We start from the raw sequence: 24,952 nt of genomic DNA on the forward strand, positions 1-24,952 counted from the left end.
AAGCATTAGCATATATGCTATTTCTAAAAAGCATAGCTCTATGACAAATTATACAAAGTATATACATACACTGCAAAATTTATATTAAGTGAATATATAAACTACAATTATCGCTTCATCAAAATAATATATCAAAAGATACAATTATTTGCATACACAAATAAATACATACATACGCACAAATATCAATTTTTTTAATTTAAATTTTATTTTACATAAACATATAAAATGCAAATTATATTGTATTTATATAAATCCACAATAATAATAAACAAATATACAATATATATGAATATATCTTCTGCACTAATGTATTGAAAAATCGGATTGTAAGATATGATTAAAAGTTTTATCAAGACGATCAAAGCCTTTTAAACCGACTTTTGCACCAGCTATATAACATGCAAATTTGATAGCTCTTTGTAAAACCATTTCATCAATAAATTTTGTTCGATTACATTCCAAATTTTCTATATGAAGATTTTTTTGTTTAATATCTCGTCTAATTATCGTGCTATTATCAATAGTGTCATCCCCCAATTTATTAGTATCATTCGCTTCCTCGTCTTTATATTTATGCATAAATTCTAATTTACTCTTATTTAAGTAATATAGAACAGCTGCATTAAATGTGTCACCTGCCCCTAAAGTATCGATCACCTTGTGTGGTGGAAAAGCAGGAGACTGTACTATCGCACCACAAGGAGTACGAGCAATTGCACCTTCTTCTGCCCAAGCACAAATAATAGCTCCTCTAGAAAAATATTTATCTCTCATCACAGTAATATTTTATATATAAACTCTAAAAAATAATTTCTGTATTTCTTACCTAAGTCTGGCATCTTGGCCAATGCTATGGATTACCTCCTTCATATCGTTAAAACCCTGGTTCTTAGCAAAATCTTTTGCTATAAATGCTACGTCAGTATATGACAACAAATCTAATAATCTTGGACCTGATCTAGGACTTTCTAGTTCCACACTAATCGTAATTGGCATACATTTCTTATCGTGATTATTTGTACCATTTAAAGAGTTATTATATTTTTCTATACATTGTATCATAAGCAACATTTCATCTATATTTCTTCCCTAATAACATAAAATGTTGTAATTGTTTTACTACATAAAAATTTATCATTTACATTATAAAACATACTTCAAAATGAACCCAGCTGTATTCTGCTAAATTTAGTTGTTCAAAGTTCTTTACTGTCAATTCTGGTAAATTTTGATTGTGATACACAATTGTACGAGTTCCAGTATTTAAACTCAATATAATAGTTGCAGTAGGACAGCCAGTGCCTTTTATCATAGGACAGTGCGAATAGTCAATTTTATATTTACGCAGATCATTTTGCATAAAATTGACATGCTCATCTGCACTTAAACAAGCCAGAAATTCGCATGACTGTCCTAGCAACGATAGTACAGTACAAGTGTTTGATGCATTACCCCCTCTTTGCCATCTATAGTCAATAGATCTGAAAAATATATTTACAATAAAAAATAAAAAGAATAAAATAATAAGAAATAAAAATATGTTTAAATCAGAAATTAAAAGACTACAATATAATATATGTATAACTTTTAAAAATTAAGAATTACAAAAAGTAAAATTTCCATAAGAATTTCTTCCACAAAATTAAATGTTTTGTAATTTATATAAAATACAAGATAATAATAAAACAAATACTATCATTAAAAAAAATATATATTTTTGCAAAGATCAATACGGTCAACGTTAAACAAAAAGTTAATTTATCTCATATATTTATGAATATTGTAATCATTAAATTCGTCACTGTCATTTCTTTAATATTCTTATGCTTTTTTCCAGATAAAAAAATCCAAGCAAGTTTTTTTTTGTATTATATGTGGTGAATATTAAAATAATTATTCTCAGAATTCTTTCTTATTATTATTGTCAATGTCAGATGGATCGCTTTCTTATAGAAAAAACAATTTAAACATTTTACATTGTTGAGAGGACACATATGCGTATTTTATTGGAATTATCTCATGTAAGATGCTAAAAAATTTATCTATTTAAAAAAAAAGTTAGAAAAAGAAAAATCATTTCCATCATAAGATCATATGATCGATACGAAATTTATACGCAGTCGCAAATCACGGACATATATGTGAGGTGTGGCCAATGAGATTTTCGTGCGCTTACACGGCAAACTCATTTGAATTAGGCGCGAACGAATCTCGGACCATGTAACGATACATTATGATACATTAACCTTTGAGTAGAATCCTCCGCAGGAAACTGCTCGCACGTTTGAACAATATCAAGGCAGATGCGTCCCACGCATAAGATCTTCGACACGTAAAGTTCCATCGGTGAGGATGACTCATGGACGACCTTTTCGTTAAAGTCAATCTCCGGACTCGACATCGTGTCGACAATTGAAAGTGTCGATCAAGGTCAAGCATATGCTTTTGTTTAATAGTTTGAAGTTTCCCACGTGCCACGTGAATAGATGCGGTCACCCACAACCCACAACGTTTCTAAAGTTAGCTGACAATCGTGCACATAAACTTTATCTGTTTTTATTAGGGCCTGTTCGCATAAATTTTACATAGATCGTCCATAAAGCGTATATGCATAAAGAAGAGTCAACCAATTGCAGATCTGAAATAAAGAATGCTTGATTATCATATGTTCTATATATTATCATGACTTATCGCGTGGACTCATGACATATATATTAAATTTAATCTATTTTCTTTCTCTTATGTACTCTCTGCCCATTTATACGGGAAAAATAATGGAAATATAATTGTTTGTGTTTTAGAAAAAATAAAGTTTGCCATAATTAGAAAATTATATGATGCTCGAAAAAAATTGTCCCTTATAAGTATTTTATATAATATAATAATAGGAGGAAAAATCTATAATGTATTGTCGCTTACGTGATCATTCAAATTCTTGCGCCAAATGGCCAGAAAGAGGAGGAGAATCGTCGTGAAGGTCGTGAAGGGTGCTCAAAATGCCAAGATGGCGACGACATTGAGCTTTTAGCATACCGCGCAATACCCGTTGTTTGAAATTACCTTCAAACTTACGGTACCGCGACGGATATTTGCGTAATATTATACGATTGAGCGAGGAGGGCTCGTTTATTTGTCGTAACGATTAACCGCGTGTCATCGCACGTCGAACGCACTTATGCGACACACGTGGCTCGAGAAATTCGCGCCTGCTGGCTTAATAATTCCGTGTTAAAATTCCACGATTCGTTGCCGTTTGTTTGTATATATAAATAACGATGGATCCACGTTTGCATAGAAGATCCGAGCCGGAAAAGGGAGCGGGCGATTTGGTTAGTGGCGATTTTTTTCATCTCAAAATTTCGCGTCTCGTTATCCGCGCGCATAGTCTGTCGACGAAACTTTATCGGCGAAATGGCATGTTACCGTGTCTCATTCGACGATACGTCGTTCGCGTTATGCATTCGCGTAAATGAGAGAAAACGCAAAGAGCCGCTTTTGTACTCTTTGTGGTAAAATGTATGGCAATCCTTATGTAAATATTATGCACAAAATCAAAGATTACGTTTGCACACATGTTTGGTTCTGTCACTCGCAAATGTCAATGACAAATTGTTGCTAATATTGCGAATGCATAATGCTCTATGAAAACAAAAAATATTTTAATGATGTAGTAGCAATTTTATTGTTTTTTTTTTTTTTAATGTTAAGACTAGAGAAAATAGGGATTATTACTATTATATTGCTTTCAAATTTATTTTATCGTATATGCAGATTGTTGAATGGATAAATGAGGCTTCTATGAACCCCTCTGAAGAAGTTAAGGTTGCAAATATATGTAAAATACAAGAGTTTCTGTTGAATAAAGAGCCACATTTGTTAGAGCTTTATTTGGACGATGTTCTTCAATTTTCGATAAATAGAAGCGCCGAGGTCAGGAAAACCATTACAGGATTCATCGAAGAAGCTGGGTTATTATTAAATTTATTTATTATCATTCACAATATTTACAAGAAATATTTATGTAATATATAATATAATTATTTATAATTAATTTTTTAGAATAAAACAACCAGAGGTAATCCCTCGTATAGTTCAAATACTTCTTACATTAGCATCAGATGAAACATCGGCTGTGGCTAAACGTGCACTTAGAGCTAGTGGTAGAATTCTTAGAGCTGCTCTCAAATGGATTGCTAGTGCTACTGTTGTTACATCTGAAATGGAGTTGGCATGGACTCAACTAAGTGCTCTCAAAGTTCAAATCATAAATATGATTGACAGTGATAACGATGGGTAAGTAAAATAATCAAAAATAATTATGAAGATAATTTTTATCATTAAACAGGTAAATCTAATGTTGTTAAAATATTTTTAATTTCAGAATAAGAACACAAGCTGTAAAATTCCTTGAAGGTGTAATTTTAATACAAACATATCCAGATCCTGATTATCCAAAGAAACCTGATGATTTTTCTCTTGAAGATATTCCGCTAACACTGAAAATAGCTCGTAGACGAAAATTAGAAGAAGAAGCAAATCACGTTATGGATTTGTTGATTAAGTTTCATGGATCTCCACATGTTAGTAGCGTCAATTTAATGACATGCATGGGATCGTTGGCGTTAATTGCTAAAATGAGACCACAGTTTATGCCAAATGTAATTCAAGGTATGTATGTAGCAGAATATATATATATGCAGAAAAGTTTTAAAAATTAGCTTATATATATATATATATATATATATATATATATATATATATATATACATATAAGCTAATTTTTAAAACTTTTCTGCATAAAATTTAATGATGTAATGTAGCTTTACAGAGGTTGCAACATGATCTTCCACCAACGCTATCTGATTCTCAAGTAACTAGTGTACAAAAACAATTAAAACTTACGCTTCTTGGATTAATAAAACATCCTGCTAGTGTAGAATATGCTTCAACTATAGCTAAACAATTAGCACAACTTGGAGCAAAAGAGCAGGAAATTATTAAGGCCTATCCAAAGCCAGAAGATGTTCGTCGAATAAAAAAACGTCAACAGGTATATGAGAGTTCATTTAAGAAACATTTTTTTATTGTGTTTGTATAATTTTTAAAGAATTTTTATTACATAGGAAGTAGCAGCTGCTAGTGCTGCAAAACGAGCAAAAATTGATGTGGCTGTAATATCCGAGGAAGTAGAAGCTGCATCAAGTCTTCTTCCTTCATTTAAATTACCAGAATTGATTGAACTTTCTGAAAGTTTTATTGCTGAAAGACTCAGTGTAGAAATTGCCACAGATTTAGTGATGGACAGTATGGTATGTATTACAAATTATATGTTAATTTATATTCAAAGTTTAAGCTATTAAAATGTATCTTATTTTACTGAATGGCTGCATTCAACAGGCATGGGTACCAGATACTATGACAACAATTTTCCAAAGGGAATATCAACCTACTGCAACTACTGATATTAATATACAACGCCAAACAATTGCTAAGCTGTTAGCAGCGCAAATCAAACAAACTAAAGCAAAAAAGCACAAAAAAGATACCAAAGATGAAGACGCTGTAATGGAAGATTTAATTAAGAACCCCACTATTAGCGTAGCTGAAGCAAAGCGTGAACGTAAACGCGAAAAAGATCGCGAGAAGGAGAAAGAAGCGAAAGCATCATTGGAAGCTCATGAAAAATCTCTTGCAAAAGCTAGAAATCGTTTGAAAGCATTAAAATTAACAGAAGTGACAAAACCACTTTCAAAGGAAACTAAAGATCGAATGTTGTTGATGGCTGTCAATCGAATATTACTTTCAGAAAAGACCGCAGTTCTCGGTGGCGTAGCCGCTATAAGGTAATAACAGAATATAAATTTAGATAATGATAAACAGACAGATTCTCATATATAATAGAGATGTTCATCTTTAATAATTTATTTTTTTCTATGTTACAGATCTAAAATTCTGACTACTCTAGCAGCTACTTTTAATCCTTATATTAAGGAAGCTGTACTGCGATATATTACCGATGATATGCGAAATCGATTAGATTTAGCTTTAGGTTGGCTGTATGAAGAGTATGCATTGTTGCAAGGATTTCAAAGGCGGACTACATTGTGTACAAAACCACAGGAAGCTCCACATCAAGCATATAACTTTTTATTATGCACTTTAGTATCAGCTATCGATTTAGTTCAGGGTAAAGATCGCGATACATTGTTATCCAGGTAATATTAATTTTGCCCTTTTATATATATATATATATATATATATATATATATATATGTATGTATATATGTATGTATGTAGAAATGTAATATTGTGCTAGAAAAAAAAAGAAATGTGTATATACCAGTACCTATATTAATTTCTAATTGGCAAACTATATATATATATTTCTTTTAAAGATTATATCTGGAGGCACCACTAATAACTGAAGATGCTGTAGAGGCCTTGAAAATGGTGTCGTCTGATGAAATTAGAGGTCTTGCACCATTGCATCTTCTGAAAGAAATGGTAGTGCGTAGACCGACGAAACAACTAGTATTTTTAAATGTCTTATTATGCCATACTGGACATGAAAACAATACAGTAAGATTTTAAATCAAGTGTTATACGACACATAATTATATACAACAAATGTATTAAATCACATAAAACGTATTTATATAGATACGGGAGGCTGCTATACAATTAGTCTGTCAGTTGTACAGCAGGCCAGAATTAAGTAAACTGATTGAGGAATATGCAGTTCTATATCTAGGCTTTTTACGTCTTCATAACCCACCTGAAATTGTTTTTGGGCAAGATAGAGGCAGACCGCAAATTGAAAGCCAATGGACTGAATCGACTACACGTGCTTGTTTAGGTTTATATCTTGCTCTTCTCAGTGAACATCAAGATCTCATTCACGAGTAAGTGCAATTAAAACATATATTATATTAAATGCATATATATATATATATATATATCTTTTTGTAAAAAAAACAAAAAAACGAATATATATAAGTATATATGTATCTCTATTCTTACAATTATATGCTTAATTATGATAGGTTGGCGAGAGTGTATACATCAATGGCAGCAGATGTGAAACGTATTGTATTAAGATTAGTGGAGGGACCAGTAAGATCTTTAGGTATGGGCAGCCCACAGCTGCTCGCACTTGTTGAGAATTGTCCAAAAGGATCTGAAACTTTAGTTACAAGGATTATACATATTCTTACAGAGAAATGTATGTTATCACTACTTATAGATAAAATATATTTATTTGATTTTTGTATTTTACATGTTGTTTGTATATGTAGCTGCTCCAAGTACAGAATTGGTAGCCAGGGTACGAGAGTTATATCAGACTAGAGTCTCTGATGTAAGATTTTTAATACCTGTCCTAAATGGACTCACAAAAAAAGAAGTGATTGCCGCACTCCCAAAACTGATAAAATTAAATCCTATCGTCGTCAAAGAAGTAAATATATTTTTTTTTAAGTTTCTTTCAGTCGTTTTTCAGTCTGCTATCTCTTAAGCATAATTCTATAAAGTATTATTAATAAATATATTTATTTTTTTTAAGGTATTTAATAGATTACTTGGAACACATAATAATGATAGCGGTATACCTCATACATCACCTATTACACCTGCAGAATTATTAATAGCTTTACATAATATAGATTCAAGCAAGGCTGAATTAAAAACTGTTATTAAAGGTAAATCATTCTCTGTAACATTTGTTTATTTAAGAGGATATTATATTTAAGAGAAAATTGTAATTGCCCATAAACTTTACGAATATATCTCTTCTCGTTTCAGCAACTTCTCTTTGCTTTGCTGAAAAACAAGCGTATACGCAAGAAACGGTCGCGGTTGTGATGCAACACCTTATGGAGATGACACCTCTGCCAACACTACTGATGCGCACAGTTATACAGAGTTTAGCTCTTTATCCCAGGCTAAGCGGATTTGTCATGAACATACTTCAGCGTCTAATTCTGAAGCAAGTGTGGAAACAGCCAAAAGTATGGGAAGGCTTTGTCAAATGTTGCGAACGCACTCAACCACAAAGTTTTGCTGTTATTCTGCAATTACCGCCGGCACAATTGGCAGAGGCGCTCCGAATGGCCAGTAATTTACGCGCTCCTTTACTAGCCCATGTTGAAGCTTTTGCCGAGAATCAGGTACTTTCCTTAGCATGTTTTTATCACACATGTAATATTAAACATAACTGAATTTATTAGATGAATAAATATATTAAAATAAAATTACATACTCTAAATTTGATATTAAATATAGCAAAGCTTTAATATAAATAATATTAATATTTTATGTATGTTTTATATTGATTTGGTAATTCAATGAAGAAAAAGGAGAACATTTTATTAAGATACAATATTTATTTTTATTTTTTAGAAAGCACACATTCCGCAATCGATAATGGATGTCATACAGGGTAAAGTGCCCTGTGACATGCACGATGAGTTTGATATTGTGAGTAAAGATGCCTGTATATAAAGGAACAGTTTTTTAAGCCCTCTCTTTATAATATAATTCTTTAAAATAAACACGATATTGGGGAGACCCAAAAATATCTCCTCCATCAATTTCTTTCAGGCACCACCTGGTGATTATTCGAATGATCAAAAACCAGATACAATGGAAATTGATCTTTCGGAACCAGCTCCTCCCGGTTTAGATTAGTATAAAATCATTCCAGTGTTAGGATCAGAAGCATCGTCTACTGAGTATTTTAATATTTAACGAATCTGCAATACTGTAATCTATACAGTAAATTATTTTTTATTTTTATTTTTGTTTACCTTGCTGTAAACTATGTGTATTACAGCTACATATTGCATTGACAATGATCCCTATTTATAGCCCCATTTGGCACTGAGTATAATTTTGAATTTGAAACTTTAATCAATTAACATTTAGCACTAAATGTGCGATTATAGGAAGAGTAAAATCGCAAACATTTTAAGATAAAACAGTAAGATAGCAGCGATTTAAGTGATTATTAATATTTTTTTAATGATTTTGATTTGATATTATATATATCATTGTCATCTATATATTCATTTTAATATATAATGTGATGTTGAGAGCATATGGATGCTATCTGATTCTTCTCATAAATTAAGCTATTGATGAACTTCGATATATTTGAAAAAATATCAATTTTCTTAAAATCTCTAAAAAATTTTTTACATTTATGATTAATGCCTTGATTTAATGCTACAATATATATATATATATATATATATATATATATATATATATATATATATATATATATATAGAGAGAGAGAGAGAGAGAGAGAGAGAGAGAGAAATATCAGTGTGTAAGTTATCTAAAATATAATATATTTATCAGATATATTTCACATACAATACACATGAAGTTTTAGAGAATAGGAAACTAGATTAGTTAAAACTTTAATTTGATTGACAGAATTTTAAATTGATTGACAGAAATTTTATCTCATAAATTTCTAATTTTCTAAAATTAAAAGCTCGCGAGTGACCACACACATTTCTCGATTAATTGCTTGCTTGCCCGCGTAACATCGCAACATGAATAGCCATTTTACAATAATATAAATCCGTTTGAAAATTACACTTATATCGCGATTATTACAAAAATAATATTTTAATGGAATAGAAAAAAATATAATTCAATGTTCATATTAGTTTGATATAATTGTATATATTACTATCGGTTATATATATATATATATATATATATATATATATATATATATAGTAATATATATATATATATATATATATATATATATATATATATATATATATATATATTACTGTCGGGTGTACATAATAATTGAATTAATCACAAATTAATTTCAAAATATTGCACATATATGTATATATGTACGTTAGAAATTATATATGTGTACTCAAAAAAATTTAATATGTATAAAAACATAAATGAATTTAATCATGGAATTTAACATCACAGAATCATATAAAAATAATTTAAGTAAACAATTTTTTAAACAGCTTATTTAATTCATATTATGTATATAAAAAAATAATAAAATTTTTTATTACATAAAAAAATTCTCATATCTGTTACATATCTGTGCATCTATCATATTTTTTCTCTTAAGGAATAAATAAATGATGAAACATTATATATACAAAACAGTTTTAAATAAACGTTAAAAAAATAAAAGAAATTAGAAATTTCTTGCTGTGAGAAACAACATCTAGTAAAGATTTCAAGAATAATAATAATCTGTTAAAAAGTAAAACTATTATTAGTCTCTGAATGTAATTGTAATTTTCATTTGCACATATACATTAGGCATAAGATATTTTTATGTATAGGATATTGCATACTTACATGTAACATTAACTCCAATGTCTCTAACAAATTAATATGAAAAGCTTTTTTGGAAGAATCTTGAAAATAGAAGAAATTTGTTAGTATATCAAATATCTCTATTCACTTAAAAAGAATTAAAATACCTGCAAATACAAAGGTATATTCGCGAATGAACGAGCAGAAAACAAACGAGAAAAACACGAGCGAAATGTTTACATGGCCTACACCTACAACAGTTCTAAACAGTTTTTTTTATTAGTTGTATCGGAGGAAGGATAAGTCTATTATCTTATCTTGTGATCTAATAGACTTGATATTTGAAAGTATCAACACAACAGATTACACCTGATATTTCTATCTTTTTATAACATGCTATAGATTTCTGGGTTGTAGAGTGATATTTGAAAAAAGCGATCATCGTATCAAAGTTTTTGATAAGATTCGTATTTGATACAAACCAGATCATCCATACACCAGGTTGTTTGCAAACTTCGTAGCTACATTTATGACTAATCGCCAAAGTCGTATCTATGTTACTTTCAAAGAATAGACACATTTTTACATAAAGAGAAGAAAAAAAAGAAAGAGGATCTCTTCAATCGCATTTTTATTTTTTTCAGCAATTAAATCTACATTTATCTTTTATAAAAAATATTAAAATCAAATCTATTTTAATATCAAATGTTAAACAAAACAAGATGAAATTTATTCGAAATAAATTCTTTTAAATAGAACATAATAATATAATTAATATTTAATATTTATATAAATTTAATAAATTTGAATATATTATCCATATTACGTTACATTTCGTGGAACAATTAACATTTGATAAGGCTTTGATTTCACTATTATTCCACTGATATGATCTATTTTGATGGATTTTTCACCTGGTACTGGACGTAAATAATATTTTTGCATTATGCCGACAAACAGTAGGAACAAAGCACTTCTTGCCAATACTTCACCAGGACATCTTCTTTTCCCTAACAAAAAAAAAGAAGAATTTTTAGAATATTTGTCGAATATTGATCGAAATAATTGCTGCAGGATATCAACCATGTAACTTTTCTTAGGGCGAAATCGTGAAAAGTAAAAAATTTTGTCATTAATTTCAATAGTAATATTTTTTCCGCCCTAGAGAAAAACATAATCGATATCCAGATTTCAATTTGACTATAATTATAGTTCATTGTAGCAAACGATTTCGCATATTGTTTAAGACAATACTATTTCTTTTCAACGGAAAAGATATTCACGATTAGAAGATCGTGCATTATTAACTAAATTCTTGCATTATTAAACAATTGGAGAACGATAGAACTATCATAATTATAATACATAATTATAACTGACAAATCTTGTAAAATATGTTGCAACATTTAATTTTTCTCTATAACTTATTTCTCCATAAATCATTTACCTTTTCCAAATAGTATTAAATTTTGGTCCATTTGATAAGCGCCTTGCTTATCCAAATACCTTTCTGGCTTGAATAAAGTCGGATCAGGAAATAATTCTGGATTCATATTGTTACAAACTAGATTTAATAAAACGGTGGCATTCTTTGGTATAGTGTAACCTCCAAGTGTCGTATTATTGAGAACACGACGTGGACCAATTATAGGTGTAACTTGCCATATACGTTGACTTTCGCAAAGTACAGCCTCCGTAAAAGGCATTCTGTAATTTGAAATTAAATAAGTAATTTAAAATGAATAATTCAAAATTAAATATACTTTTCAAGAGCTAAGTAATAAAAAATACACGCGAAAAATAAAAGTCACAAAAAATATTTTGAAATAAAAATTTATTCGACGCTTATATAAAAATGTATTAAAAGTTTTATCACACATTATTACCTTATTCTATCTTCCAAAGTAGGAAGTCTATTGGAGCCGATTACGACATCGATTTCCTCATGCAGTTTGCGTTGTATATCCTGATGATTGACTATTTGCAAAAAGAGAAAGTCTAATGTTGCCGTTGTGGTCTGTATTCCAGCGATGAAAAAATCGAGCAACGTTAAAATGAGATTATCATCTTAAAGGAAAACATAAAACATCGCACATTTAAAAAAATAGTATAAATTATTTCTTTTTAATTCATTATTTTGTCGGGTAAAAGTGAAGTGTATAGTGATTTCAAGGTCTTTCGCTATGATGATGAATAGCTTTTTAAAAATAAAGTCGTTGAGTCATGTGCAAAAAACATTAATTAAATTTTTTATCGATGGAGAATGGATGGACAATTACAACTCGATTTGTAAGCACTCATCAAGAGAGAGAAATTAGCAATCAATTTTAAAATACTATTATAAACAAAAATGTTATAATAAAATTTCTTTAATTTGTTTTCAATTTCTCGCATTTAAGTCGCAAAATAACATACAGTCAGAGTAATAAAAGCAATATACAAGCTCGCGTATTTTAATGGCATAAAATCGCAAAATTAAAATGGGATTATATTGAAAAATAAACTTAAATGAATATCAAGAGTTTATATGATGTAACAATATATTTAAAGTCTTTATAATAAATTATAAAAAGAAAATGAGGTTGTTGCATTACTCTCTGAACGTCATTAACGATAAGCAATTGGACTCGTACCTGAAAACACAGACTTATCATTTTCCGTGATCATCTCTTGGATAAATGCATCGATAAAATCATTTTCTTTTCCTTCGACATATTGTTGTTTGTGTTTATTAATAGTTTCCTATATATTCGAAACAATTACAATAGATCGTAAATATATTTGATAAATGGAAGCAAAGGCGCTAAAAATAAAAGCCATTAAAATTACCATTAATAAGTCCTTAAGTTCGTAGTTTAATGCGAGAAGGGTTTTATATCCCGTGAACTCAGGAGCGACGTAACGTAGCCAAGGAAAAGCGGACAAAATTCCACCAGCTATATCAAATAAATCCGAGCGACGATCCATTAAGGTAAAAAATTTCCGTAATCTATAGTCAGAACGAGTAAAACGGTAAACCATTACAGATCAAATCGATTTATATAAATGAATCATTATATTTTTTTCATTGTTTGCTTTCGGAGAGACCTTTGTCAGTTTTTTAACACAACACACTCTTTTGTGCACTTAACACATAATTACATATAAAATATTATTAAATTAACGAAAGAGAAGTAGTAAAGAACAGAAAACAGAAAGCAAAGAATCGATTATATATTACATTTGAATTACATTCAAAATTTTCGGGAAATAAATTTACGGTAGTTATTATACGAAAAACATCTCGTACCTTGACGAATCTTCAGAAAGTTTCATTCCTGTTGTTAGAGCCCAAAATACATTTATTACAGTTGGTGCAATTATGGGGTGTATATCTTGCACGCCACCATCTTTTAGTCTCTCCAGGATAAGTGTCAGCTCATCCATAAGAAACTGCATCATTTTTTGTTTATCGAAAGCAATATTTTTTAGAGTGCGTACCGACCAAGAGCGTAATTTTTTCCAATCTTGACCATCATTCATCGTGATTCCTAATATTAGTAATTTTAATTAAGTCATCATCTTAATTTTTGCTGTTTAGGCAACAATTCTCAGATATTAACCGGACGTATTTATTTAAAAATTTAAAAGGTTTCTCTTCTTCAGCATACGTCATATATCACTGAGAATTGAATTGTTTTATCTTTTTTTTTACTTCTTGAGAAATAAAATTAGAGAATTTCATATATTGTATTTTAGGTGACTTTATCATGACTTTATATCGAAAAAAAATATCAAATAGTAAAATACAAAATATGAAAAAATACAATATATGATACCTAAAATACAATATATGAAATTCTCTAATTTTATTTCTCGAGAAGTAAAAAAAAAAGATAAAACAATTCAATTCTCAGTGATATATGACGTATGCTGAAGAGGAGAAACCTTTTAAATTTTTAGTTTAGAAGATATAATAAATATTAATAAAATTAATTTAACATATATGAGATACAATAATAATAAATTCACACACCGATATTTGTGTCTTGACTGTTATCTACATTTCCTACTTGATTGTTCTCGTCTTAAATTTATTTCTACTATTATCAAATATTTGAGAAGATATGAGATATAAATAGAAATGTTAAAAACTGATAGCTGAGAACGCATATGTATAAATAACTTAGTTATTCGTTAACAGTTTAAAAAAGAAATTCCACTTTAATTCAAAAAACTAAAGTAGCAAAATAATTATCTCTATGATAAAATTGTACATACAAGTTTTTATATTATAAAAAAATCAATTTGCTAAAATTTGAAACTTTAATATAACTCCAAACAAATTCGTTACCTTTTTTCATTCCCATGTTTCGTATCTTTATGAATTCATTCCAAGGACGTCCGTCATACTCTCTTTTGCTAAGTACTTCCTGTATAAGTTTACTGTTTGAAACAATAATCATGTCGTTGGTTCCTAATCGTAGACTGATGATATCGCTATTATATTTTTTGCTGAGTTCCAAAAAAGCAAAATGTAATCCGCCAAGCTTTTTTAACAATTTTCGAAAATAAAATATGTTCCCAACAAATGGCCATGGAAAAGGACCTAAAAATTTTTTATATATATAAAGTAAATGTAAAAATTATTATTGTGTAAAAATGTCTCTTCTTTGATGCTTAATTTCACTTTTATTTTAGAAATAATTATAAATCAACATTTATTTAAGAGTAGAAATTAGTAACGGTTAAAAAAGGCTGATTTTAAGGATTTTTTTTTTTTTTTGGAAATGTATATATAAGGCAATGCGAGCCAAGCGCGGTTATTAGTAGCGCATCAAAGTTTATTGTAAATAGGTAAACTTTACAAAAATTCTAGGCAAACCTTTCGGCCTTTTTTTTGGTCATCATTAGCGCGTGTTAATAATAAAATTAATGTATCAGTCCGTTGATATTAGTTCCGCAAGCGCAAACATACAAAAAACGCAAAAAAAAATTCTAAAGAATGCATATCAAGTATGCCATTATAATTATTATTAAGAATATTGACGTTGAAGAGATAATATTCGTAAAAAAAATTAGTGGCGTCATGTTAATAAGATTATGTCTGTAAATGAAACAGAGCGATTTTTTGTGTGAAAATGACGCGAGAAATTGACAAATTAACAAATGAAATGTCTTTTATTGGTAGATACAATGACATTATTAATCAAAATCCGTTTAATTGAAAATACTATTAGTTGCCTAATTTAATAAATCGATTTAATTCGCAGTTATTTATATTAAATTGTTCAAGTATATTAAATAGTTCGAGCAGTAAGTGATAAGTGATTAATTCTAAAAAATTATTTTTATATGTTTGTAAAATTTGAACTTCTCAAAGATAAGTAACATATTGCTCTAAACCGAACAATATGTTACTTATCTTTGAGAAGTCAAGGTTAAGAATCAAGTGTATATATATATAAAATGCTCAAATTTATGCAATAATTTGTTCAAATTTTACAAACATATAAAAATAATTTTTTAGAATTAAAAGATAAATGTTTAATAAGCAACGTAAAAAATGCATTTTGTGTAAATTACAATAAAATTTGTTAGCATCGCGTCACTTTTTTCATCAGAATAGTTATTAAATACATAGTGTGCTAGACTTTATGATACAAGAAAGAAGGAGGTAATTCTACGCCTCAAAATAAATTGAAATAATTTTGAATAATTTTTCTTCAATTAAAGCTCCGTTTTCGAGTAAAATAAGTTTAAAAATCTGTCAAATACGTGTACATAATTGGACAAAATTAATAATAATTTAATGAATAAAAAAAAAAACGAAAACGTCCGCAATAAAATCGAATTCATTGAATTTCAGTCAATAAACATGTAATCGAAAATCGACAGATTTTCAAACTCATTTTTTTTCGAAAACAGAACTTTAACTAAAAAAAAAAATCAATCATTTCGATTTATTTTAAGGCATTAAGATTCATTTCCTTCTTGATTGTTCCATGAATTCTGATCAACTGTATATATATTCTCCCTCTTTAATCATAAAATAAAATTTAAAAGAGTTAGAAAAAAGTTTCCTTCTTATTTAAACGATACAGATAAGATTTATCTTTTAAATAGTTTCCGGCATACATTTTAAACAATTTAATTATTCATGATATGACTTAATTATAATGAATTGCTAACATTTTCAAATGCGCATGTTAATGACAATGTTAAAATGAAACAATAAATAATTGATAACATATTATCACTAGAAAGAAAATTGAATGTATCGGCAATCATATCATTAAATAAATAATTTAAATATATGCGGCTTATTATAGTCTTTATCACTGAAATAAGTTAAAAACTCTTTTTAACTCTTAAATTTTATTTTTAATTAAAGAGAGAGAATAAGATTTTGTATTGTATATGAAAAATTATATAACTAAGAATATTTACGGATATAAGCATTTCGTTTATAATTAGACATTTAATCTATATAGAAAAAATATATTATAATCTTATTATATTAAAATATGATCTTATTATATTAACATATGATTCTAATAAGATAAAAATACGCAATATAATTGCATCTACTGTTCTTTCTGTAGAGCAAAAGAGGAGCAAAAGAATAATAACATTTTACCTGGTGGATAATTTGATGGATATTTTGACATTTCTTGTAATATGATGATTAGGAAAAGAGCCAAAATTATCGCGGTCAATATCATTATCATTGTGTCTCGCTGATATTTTTTCTCTTTCTCTTCTCGGAATTAACACGTGTTCCTCAGAATAGTTCGTCGTGTTCTATCCGTTCTCAGATAGATAAATTTTGATAAGACTTCCGAGCTTAAAATTGACTTCTTCAATTGATCGCGTTTACGTGTCTTATTAAGACTGAAAATTGTTTAAGTAGACCTGCTTACGAAGCTGTGTTACTCAACAAAAATTATTTTTATTCGGTCACAACTCAATGTCTAGATATCTGACATTATTTGAGCGCGCCCGAATAAGAGATCTACTTGTATGGGTGTGGATCAACTGACTACTGACTAAATTGTCGGATTACAGCGAGTTATATTCGATAGTTAATGATGGTGGCTCCAACCAGGAAACTTCTATTTAACGAGAGCGAAACGAACTTATCTCGGTGATAAAGCGCATTATAATAAACCGCATATATTTAAATTATTTATTTAATGATATGCTTGTCGATACATTAAATTTTCTTTTTAATGATAATATGTTATCTTTAATTTATTGTTTCATTTTAATGTTGCCATTAACAATGCGCATTTAAAAATGTTGGCGATTATATCATTAAATGTATATATGGCTGCTCTTGGCGCGAAAATTAACTTATATGGTACATACGAATTAATTAACAACGATTATTAAATATTAATATATTAAATATTAATTAAATAACATATTAATTAAATATTGTGAGTCTATCTTTCGGATATTACGCGATAATTGAGAATCCGAAGAAGCTAGAAAATTCGAAATAAATTTTTACGTTTTCATTGAAATATATTCAAATCATATATGAGATATATTATTCGAAAAAATACTCTTAAATCCAACATAATATTGTCACCTTATGATTACATTAATATTTTTAAATTAATATACTTGAGGAAATTTTTTATTAGTTTCAATCCTTATATTCAAGTTTGCCAAAAAGATTAATCTCTAATTTAAGTTTCAGTAAAACTTGAATAAAGAAATCAATTATATCAGATGAAAAATTAATATAAATTATAAATATATATCAATTCTTTATTTAATTTTAAGAAATTTTGTAAACAAATTACTATAAAGAAAGTTTATAAAATTACGGTGCAATATAATAATATTAATTCGATTAATGCATAAATTAAGAAATAATGAGCGGCTGCTCATCTACTTGTTACATTCTACTGTCACATATCTGTTTATTTTAATTGCATTTTTTTTACACGTTTTATTTTTTACCCACTCTCAAAAGATTTTAATATATATTATCTATCTTAAACGCAATCGAGTTTAAAATAAATGAAACTATATATTAATTTCGGTCTTTCTTATGATTTTATCGTAACAAATTGAAATGATACGTACCTTATTAAATGCATTTTTCTATCATGATGTATAGCCAACATCAAAATGATTAACATACCTTTTAAATGATCTTGACAAATTTATTTTCATCTGAAAATTGAAAATAATAATAATAGTTACTAATCGTTAAATATATAATACATCCGATATATATACTGCTCAAAAAAAAAAAATAGGGAATACTTTTTTTACCCTAAAAATTGGGCTACTTTCAAACCGCTGAAACTCGATAAAAAATCATTGTAGATATAAAATTAAAAAAGCATTTTGAAGTTGGAAATTTGAATTTTAACCCGCTATCGGTGGTTTTAAAAAATTTTTTTATTTTACTTGTTCTGCTTTAAAATTGCTTTAAAAAAGAACACATTGTTTTGTTCCTTAAAATTATTTATTTTTAGTGCTCTGCAGATCGATAAAAAAATTTCTCTCGAAAAATTCTACTTAAGTTTTATAAACTACAATATTTTGCCTACAAATTGCTTTTTTCAATTTTCCTACGATTTTAATTTTTTTGACCGAGTTACATGATATTGAAAGAAAACCTTTTCTAGAAATAAGAAAATAAAAAAATTGATATCACGTTATAGTTGAAACTTCAAGCTTCAAATAAAATGTTTTTTTCAATTTTTTGTTTACGATGATTCCCTGTTTCAATGATTTTCAAAATAGCCTAATTTTTAGTGTTTTTTTTTTTTTTTTTTTTTTCTGAGTAACGTATATATATCATATCACGCCCATAACATATATTGTATATTTAATTTTCTAAAATATATTTCTATGTAAAAGAATATATATATTTAAATATGGCCTAATAAAAAAAAAACAATGCATGAAATAGCAGATAAAGAATAAGTATATGTAAAGGATATATATAAAGAGAAGAAAACGAGAGAAGAAAGCGATTATAGGATTATAGCGATTATAGCTTATTTTAGCTATTTGAACAAGCACAATTATAATAGTTACTATATTTTAGGATTTATCTGAAATTGAAGACAATCGAATTTCTCTACTCCAAAAATAAAATACGCGTGCTCCCGCGTATTTTTGGAATAACCTCTCAATTTCCATTCTTTTCTGACAAATGCGTACAGACATGCGTTAAATAAATTTATTAAACCATAGACATATATAATACCTAGTCCAACTATTGACCAAAAGTTGAATCTCTGATTACTAGTTACTTGCATAAATCCATCAATCAGATTCCATCGCTTCTGGACAATCCATCAGTTTATCGTTAGTTGTATCCATTGAATGCAGATGTCGCTTATTTGTGACGTTGAAATTTAAGATTCAAATGCGAGGGAAAAGAATATCAGTTATCATGTGGCACGTACAGACATATTCATATCTGATTGATTTGAATTGAACTACGTCTACGTTTATAAATAATATTATACAATTAATAGAGAAAGAATAATAGTGGACAGACTTTATACATATATTACATCATATATTTCTTTTTCAGTAACATATAAATATTGTACAATATATTATTCACACAATGGAAAGTGGACAGGCATTCAAAATGCCATCAACTGTATCTGAGTACAAGGAAGCTATTGAAGAAACAATTCGTAAGATGATGGATCACGTTAAAAACAGGGGCAAAAAGTAAGTAAATATATTAAAATAGCAATATTATACAAAAGTACTTAAAGGAAATAAGCTTTATTAAGCTTATAAGCATATAATAGCTTTATTATGTATTCATTATTATTAAAGGATTTTTAAATTGATCATGAATTAATATCAAATTAATAATATTTTTTATTGCCAGACTTTAAACTTTGTTCAACTAATCTTGTATAAAATAAAAGATTCATAAAACATAAATCAGATAAATAATCTTTTAAATATTTGCACAGTTTATATAATATATATTATTAATTAAGCTACCAATGGAACTTAGAAGATTTTGAAATTGGAGCACCTCTAGGAAGAGGAAAATTCGGTCGTGTGTATCTAGCTAGAGAGAAGACTACTCATTATATGGTTGCCTTAAAAACATTGTACAAAGTTGAATTGGTAAAAGGACGTGTGGAGAAGCAAGTAATGCGAGAAATCGAAATACAAACACATTTAAGGTATATACATTACATTCTAAGACATGTTTATATAAATATTTTTTTAGATGAATTGATTCATTTATTTATATTTATTATTACAGACATCCACATATCCTTCAATTATTAACGTATTTTCATGATGCTAAAAGAATCTATTTAGTTTTGGAATTTGCCGCAGGAGGTGAATTATATAAGGAGTTAAAACGTCAGCCAGATGAGAAATTTAATGAGCACTTGTATATATTTATAGTTCTTATTATTGTATATATAATTTTTTACAAATTACTTATGCTTCAAATATTTTGTCAGGTCTGCTAAATATACTTATCAAGTGGCCGATGCTTTGGAATATTGTCACAAAAACAATGTGATTCATAGGGACATAAAGCCTGAAAATTTATTGCTCACATATGATGGTGATATAAAACTCGCAGACTTTGGATGGTCTGTGCATGCACCATCCTCAAAGTAAGCCTGAAATTCACTCGTTTTTATTAGTTTAGTAGCTAATATTTCGAATATGTTTTTATCATAATTTCAAAAGTATTATTTATTTGATAATATTGAAAGAGTTGATTCCGTTCAAATCTAGGGAATCAGTTTGATATTAAAATTCTATCCTTTCAGACGGAACACATTGTGTGGAACCTTAGATTATCTGCCACCAGAAATGGTGATGGGACAGACCTATGATATCTATGTTGATCATTGGTGTTTGGGAATTCTCTGTTATGAATTCCTTACAGGACAGCCACCTTTTTTAAGTGGTTCTACGCAAGAAACATATGCCAAAATAAAAACTATTCATATAAAATGGCCAGTTGAAATTAAACCTGGAGCCAAAGACCTTATATCTAAGGTAGCATTTATCTCTCATATCTTTATATCACATATATAATAAATATAAATAATAAAAAAATAAATACAAATAATAAAAATATATATTTAACTTATAAATTTATCTTTACAGCTAATCAAAAAAAGAAGCACGGAGCGAATTTCTATGGCTGAAGTTAAAAGACATCCCTGGATTATAGAACACAAAGATTCACCTAAACAGAAAGCTTGAATTAAAAGAGAGAAAAGGTTTTTCTTCATTGGTATTATTAAACATATATATATATTTTGTATTTGATTACTTTTCTGCTTTATAGTTAGATGCGACATCAAAAATATATTTATATATCTAAGGACTAAAGAATCAAAAATATCAATAAGTATCAACATTTGTTTTTTTATAGCGTGTTCTTTCATATCATGTAATATTTAGAATTATGAATATTTCCATGTTTTAATTTTTTGTAACTTTTAAAACACTCTGGATTTGTATTCATCTCTTTAGACAAAATATTATCATATATAATAATATTCATTTTACAAATTTGACCAACTATTTTGATTGAAGTTGATATAATTTAATGTATTTGTTACTTTTCCTAAAGTAATAAATTTTATTAAATGAATAAACTTATGCATCTATCAAGTAAAATGTATGTGAAAACAAACAAGATACACATCCTCAATTAATAGAAATCTTTTTTTCCAAAAATAGAATTAAGCAAGCGATATATTTTAATCATTTGTTTGCTTATTTGCATAATATTGAAAATTAAGCAGCTATTATATAGTAATGCAAATCTGTTTAAAAGTTACTACTGCATTGTGATCATTATAAATAATATAATCATTAATTCAGGCACTAAAATTATACAAACAGCAGTTTAATATAATTGATTTATATATACAGTATACACAGTATATTGCTTATGCATGAAAATTAAAATCTACAAATCAGTCTCAACATTGTACAATATATGTACATATTATATCTTTGTAAATATACTTTGTAAAATGTAACTTTTATATTTATGCACCATAAACATGCAAGTAAAATATAATTAAATAATATGATAATATTACATGAAAGTAATAAAATATATTTTGTTGCATAAATTCTCATTCCTGCTGTATATTTTTCTTCTTAAGAAATAAGTAAATATAAAACCATTATACATACTCAAAAATAGCAGTTTTGAGTTTCATGCACATTAAGTATCAAGGTATGTGTATTTGCACATAACAAAATATCGCAATCATATTAAAAAAAAAATATAACAAAATATTACTTGTATATAACATCATGCAAAATCAACTCCAGTGTCTAACAAATCTCGCAACATTAAGGATGCCTTTTTTGGAAGAATCCTGAAAATATAAGAAAATTGTTAGCTTATTATTCATCTATTATTTCATAAATTCATAAAAAAATGACAAAAATACCTAAGGATATGTCCGAGATAAAACAGATATCCTGGTACACTAAATTCTGCGTAATTTCGGCGAACACCATCTAAAATTTGTTTAGCTGCTTCCGTGGCAGACATTGTACCAAAGTAACTTGGTATTCTACAAAATATATTTTGAGAAATTTAGAAATTAAAAAAATAAATAATCAATATGCAATAAAATTAATAAAAATTAATGATATAAATTAAATATATAGCTTACAAATGTGTTTATTACCTAAAACGTATATCTTTCGCAGCTTCTGTCCCAACAATAAATGAATATACATGAACTAATGAAACAATGATATTACTATTTGAATGTCTCAGTTCCATGTGTAAAGACTCAGCTAATCCTTGTAGTGCAAATTGAGCAGTAGATAAGGGAACTCTGGTTTTACGATTACTTGATCCATTAGAAAGACCGGCGACAGAAGACAAGATTGTGATGTGACCCTTACCAGCATGTCGCATACATGGCAAAACTGAATCCAACAACTATAAAAATAACATTGAGTATACTTTCTCCAAACTTTGTACATCAAAATACATATCAAAAGGACATTTACCCAAAAATGACTAATGATTGTTAAGTCCATAATATCCCTTACTTCTGATGATGCTTGTACTAATGCACGTGGACTGGGCAAACCGCAGCAATGGAAGAGCATTGTAATGTCTCCTAATTCTTTCTTAATGAGATTTACTGTTCGAACAACCTATTTAATATCAATATACCAATAAGAATACAAATAAATCGACATGATTATGTGACTTAACAATAAAAATACATACTGCTTCCTTGTCTCGTACATCACACTGATAATTCTTACATACTCCATGTATTTGCCTAGCACTTTGTACAGTAGCAATACAAGTTTCAATATTAATATCTACGCAAGCAACCGTGACACCAAATTGACATAACTGTAGAGCGAGTTCCCTACCTACTCCACGTCCTGCACCTACAATCTAAATTATAACATACATTAGTAACAAAATTTGAATTCATCACAGTTTATATATTATATATTATAATTATATTTGGCTAATTATATATTCCCACTATTACCATAGCAACTTCAAAATTAAGATTTTTCAAGGATGGCGGTTTAAACATTCTATAGATTGCAATCAGGATAGCGTAGCATATTCCACAGAGGAGCATCATGAGATCCAATGTTAAAATACATAGCGAATATATTCTGAGCAACATCTCTAGTGATCGAATATTTACCTGAGAAGAATAAACAACATTATACAAAATCATCTTCAATACATGTGATTCTTAACAAGATAAGAAAACGATTTCATGGAACAAACGCACAGTTTCATTCCGATATTTCAGCTCATCCTACATATATATTATTCTTGTAGGAATCATTTATTAGATTTAATAAGTACAATGTAAATTTTTCAAGAATTGTAACGATGTATATACCTCATTTATGTATATATATATATATATATATATATATATATATATATATATATATCTAGCAATGCCGTGAACTTTATTGATAACGCGTATCGTGCCAGGACACCATCACCTCATCACTACCCGATTTCTTCAAGAGTGTTATCTCAGATTTCAATAAAGTCGAAAAAATTTTAAACGAGGTATCTCTGACTAATCAATTCAAGTCGATTCGACATAATCGATACATCTTTAGATCTTTAAAATTATTTAGAACTTTTCGGCTAATGCAGCGCTCGAAATATTTAATAAAGTGTGTTGAATTTTCCTATAATTATATATCAAATGAATTAAATCATGTATATATATATATATATATGTTCGATATGCACGTACACGAACATCTGATTTCTGGAGTATTATTAAAATTCCACCGATCAATTCATAGATATAAGAAAATATCAGTAAAAATACATCAGTCGTGATTTTTTTATCGACATGAGATCGTTGCATGCATAGATACATAAAATATATAGACGAGTATCAACTGTCAAAATATCAGCTGATGATATAGGCAAAGAGGAATCGGAATCATCGGAATGCAATCCTTTTCAATTTTTTTTGAGTGCTAGAGTTTCTAGAAATAAATAAATAGGCTTCGAAGATAATAGATCTATGTATTTTATATCTTATGGCTGCGAGGCTGCGTGGCATCATTTTTTATTTGATTCATGCAATGGTAAAGTGCAAATAAGCTTTTTAATATTTTGATAAAACGTTACAT

The 24,952-nt window shown here is 28.2% G+C and overlaps 5 protein-coding genes across 5 annotated transcripts; 2 read left to right on the forward strand and 3 right to left on the reverse strand.

The window, feature by feature from the left end:
- Nucleotides 1–187: 187 nt before the first annotated feature.
- Nucleotides 188–3,048, reverse strand: LOC126851482 (ketohexokinase-like). Its single transcript, XM_050595517.1, has 5 exons — nucleotides 2,923–3,048; nucleotides 2,250–2,641; nucleotides 1,160–1,484; nucleotides 830–1,092; nucleotides 188–754 (listed from the first exon to the last, which is right to left on the reverse strand). Exons 2-5 carry the CDS (start codon nucleotides 2,402–2,404, stop codon nucleotides 307–309), a joined length of 1,191 nt encoding a protein of 396 aa, XP_050451474.1. The 5' UTR covers nucleotides 2,405–2,641; nucleotides 2,923–3,048; the 3' UTR covers nucleotides 188–306.
- A 144-nt stretch (nucleotides 3,049–3,192) lies between these two features.
- LOC126851455 (symplekin) lies at nucleotides 3,193–9,218 on the forward strand. Its single transcript, XM_050595453.1, has 16 exons — nucleotides 3,193–3,332; nucleotides 3,775–3,971; nucleotides 4,063–4,296; nucleotides 4,385–4,671; nucleotides 4,824–5,053; nucleotides 5,127–5,312; nucleotides 5,401–5,846; nucleotides 5,946–6,218; nucleotides 6,399–6,582; nucleotides 6,664–6,905; nucleotides 7,047–7,225; nucleotides 7,299–7,459; nucleotides 7,565–7,700; nucleotides 7,804–8,168; nucleotides 8,401–8,478; nucleotides 8,602–9,218. The coding sequence occupies exons 1-16, from the start codon at nucleotides 3,279–3,281 to the stop codon at nucleotides 8,686–8,688; spliced, it is 3,339 nt and encodes a 1,112-aa protein (XP_050451410.1). The 5' UTR covers nucleotides 3,193–3,278; the 3' UTR covers nucleotides 8,689–9,218.
- Nucleotides 9,219–11,092: 1,874 nt separating this feature from the next.
- Nucleotides 11,093–17,371, reverse strand: LOC126851476 (probable cytochrome P450 305a1). The gene is made up of 8 exons (XM_050595510.1): nucleotides 16,935–17,371; nucleotides 14,649–14,903; nucleotides 13,605–13,845; nucleotides 13,145–13,304; nucleotides 12,949–13,057; nucleotides 12,202–12,382; nucleotides 11,763–12,022; nucleotides 11,093–11,325 (listed from the first exon to the last, which is right to left on the reverse strand). The coding sequence occupies exons 1-8, from the start codon at nucleotides 17,023–17,025 to the stop codon at nucleotides 11,138–11,140; spliced, it is 1,485 nt and encodes a 494-aa protein (XP_050451467.1). The 5' UTR covers nucleotides 17,026–17,371; the 3' UTR covers nucleotides 11,093–11,137.
- A 2,341-nt stretch (nucleotides 17,372–19,712) lies between these two features.
- On the forward strand, nucleotides 19,713–21,888 carry LOC126851495 (aurora kinase B). The gene is made up of 6 exons (XM_050595544.1): nucleotides 19,713–20,011; nucleotides 20,293–20,484; nucleotides 20,568–20,702; nucleotides 20,776–20,934; nucleotides 21,094–21,325; nucleotides 21,437–21,888. The coding sequence occupies exons 1-6, from the start codon at nucleotides 19,902–19,904 to the stop codon at nucleotides 21,533–21,535; spliced, it is 927 nt and encodes a 308-aa protein (XP_050451501.1). The 5' UTR covers nucleotides 19,713–19,901; the 3' UTR covers nucleotides 21,536–21,888.
- Nucleotides 21,889–22,451: 563 nt separating this feature from the next.
- LOC126851503 (17-beta-hydroxysteroid dehydrogenase 13-like) lies at nucleotides 22,452–23,982 on the reverse strand. The gene is made up of 6 exons (XM_050595555.1): nucleotides 23,824–23,982; nucleotides 23,547–23,723; nucleotides 23,321–23,470; nucleotides 22,990–23,249; nucleotides 22,747–22,872; nucleotides 22,452–22,671 (listed from the first exon to the last, which is right to left on the reverse strand). Exons 1-6 carry the CDS (start codon nucleotides 23,965–23,967, stop codon nucleotides 22,605–22,607), a joined length of 924 nt encoding a protein of 307 aa, XP_050451512.1. The 5' UTR covers nucleotides 23,968–23,982; the 3' UTR covers nucleotides 22,452–22,604.
- Between the last annotated feature and the right edge of the window lie 970 nt (nucleotides 23,983–24,952).

The sequence above is a fragment of the Cataglyphis hispanica genome, chromosome 8 (genome assembly GCF_021464435.1).
Source record: "Cataglyphis hispanica isolate Lineage 1 chromosome 8, ULB_Chis1_1.0, whole genome shotgun sequence".
NCBI lineage: Eukaryota > Metazoa > Arthropoda > Insecta > Hymenoptera > Formicidae > Cataglyphis > Cataglyphis hispanica.

Coding starts and splice junctions, on each gene's coding strand:
- LOC126851482 (XM_050595517.1), bottom strand. CDS start 2,404: ATGTCGAGTCCGGAGATTGACTTTAACGAAAAGGTCGTCCATGAGTCA. Junction 1,485..2,249: donor GCGGAGGATTCTACTCAAAG/GTTAATGTATCA, acceptor TATATTTTTCAG/ATCTATTGACTATAGATGGC. Junction 1,093..1,159: donor ACAGCTGGGTTCATTTTGAA/GTATGTTTTATA, acceptor TTATGTTATTAG/GGAAGAAATATAGATGAAAT.
- LOC126851455 (XM_050595453.1), top strand. CDS start 3,279: ATGGATCCACGTTTGCATAGAAGATCCGAGCCGGAAAAGGGAGCGGGC. Junction 4,297..4,384: donor ATTGACAGTGATAACGATGG/GTAAGTAAAATA, acceptor TTTTAATTTCAG/AATAAGAACACAAGCTGTAA. Junction 7,226..7,298: donor ACATATTCTTACAGAGAAAT/GTATGTTATCAC, acceptor TTGTATATGTAG/CTGCTCCAAGTACAGAATTG.
- LOC126851476 (XM_050595510.1), bottom strand. CDS start 17,025: ATGATAATGATATTGACCGCGATAATTTTGGCTCTTTTCCTAATCATC. Junction 13,846..14,648: donor AAACATGGGAATGAAAAAAG/GTAACGAATTTG, acceptor TACTAATATTAG/GAATCACGATGAATGATGGT. Junction 13,058..13,144: donor AACTTAAGGACTTATTAATG/GTAATTTTAATG, acceptor TCGAATATATAG/GAAACTATTAATAAACACAA.
- LOC126851495 (XM_050595544.1), top strand. CDS start 19,902: ATGGAAAGTGGACAGGCATTCAAAATGCCATCAACTGTATCTGAGTAC. Junction 20,485..20,567: donor GAAATACAAACACATTTAAG/GTATATACATTA, acceptor TTATTATTACAG/ACATCCACATATCCTTCAAT. Junction 20,935..21,093: donor GTGCATGCACCATCCTCAAA/GTAAGCCTGAAA, acceptor CTATCCTTTCAG/ACGGAACACATTGTGTGGAA.
- LOC126851503 (XM_050595555.1), bottom strand. CDS start 23,967: ATGTTGCTCAGAATATATTCGCTATGTATTTTAACATTGGATCTCATG. Junction 23,724..23,823: donor TTAATTTTGAAGTTGCTATG/GTAATAGTGGGA, acceptor GTTATAATTTAG/ATTGTAGGTGCAGGACGTGG. Junction 22,672..22,746: donor TATCTCGGACATATCCTTAG/GTATTTTTGTCA, acceptor TTATATTTTCAG/GATTCTTCCAAAAAAGGCAT.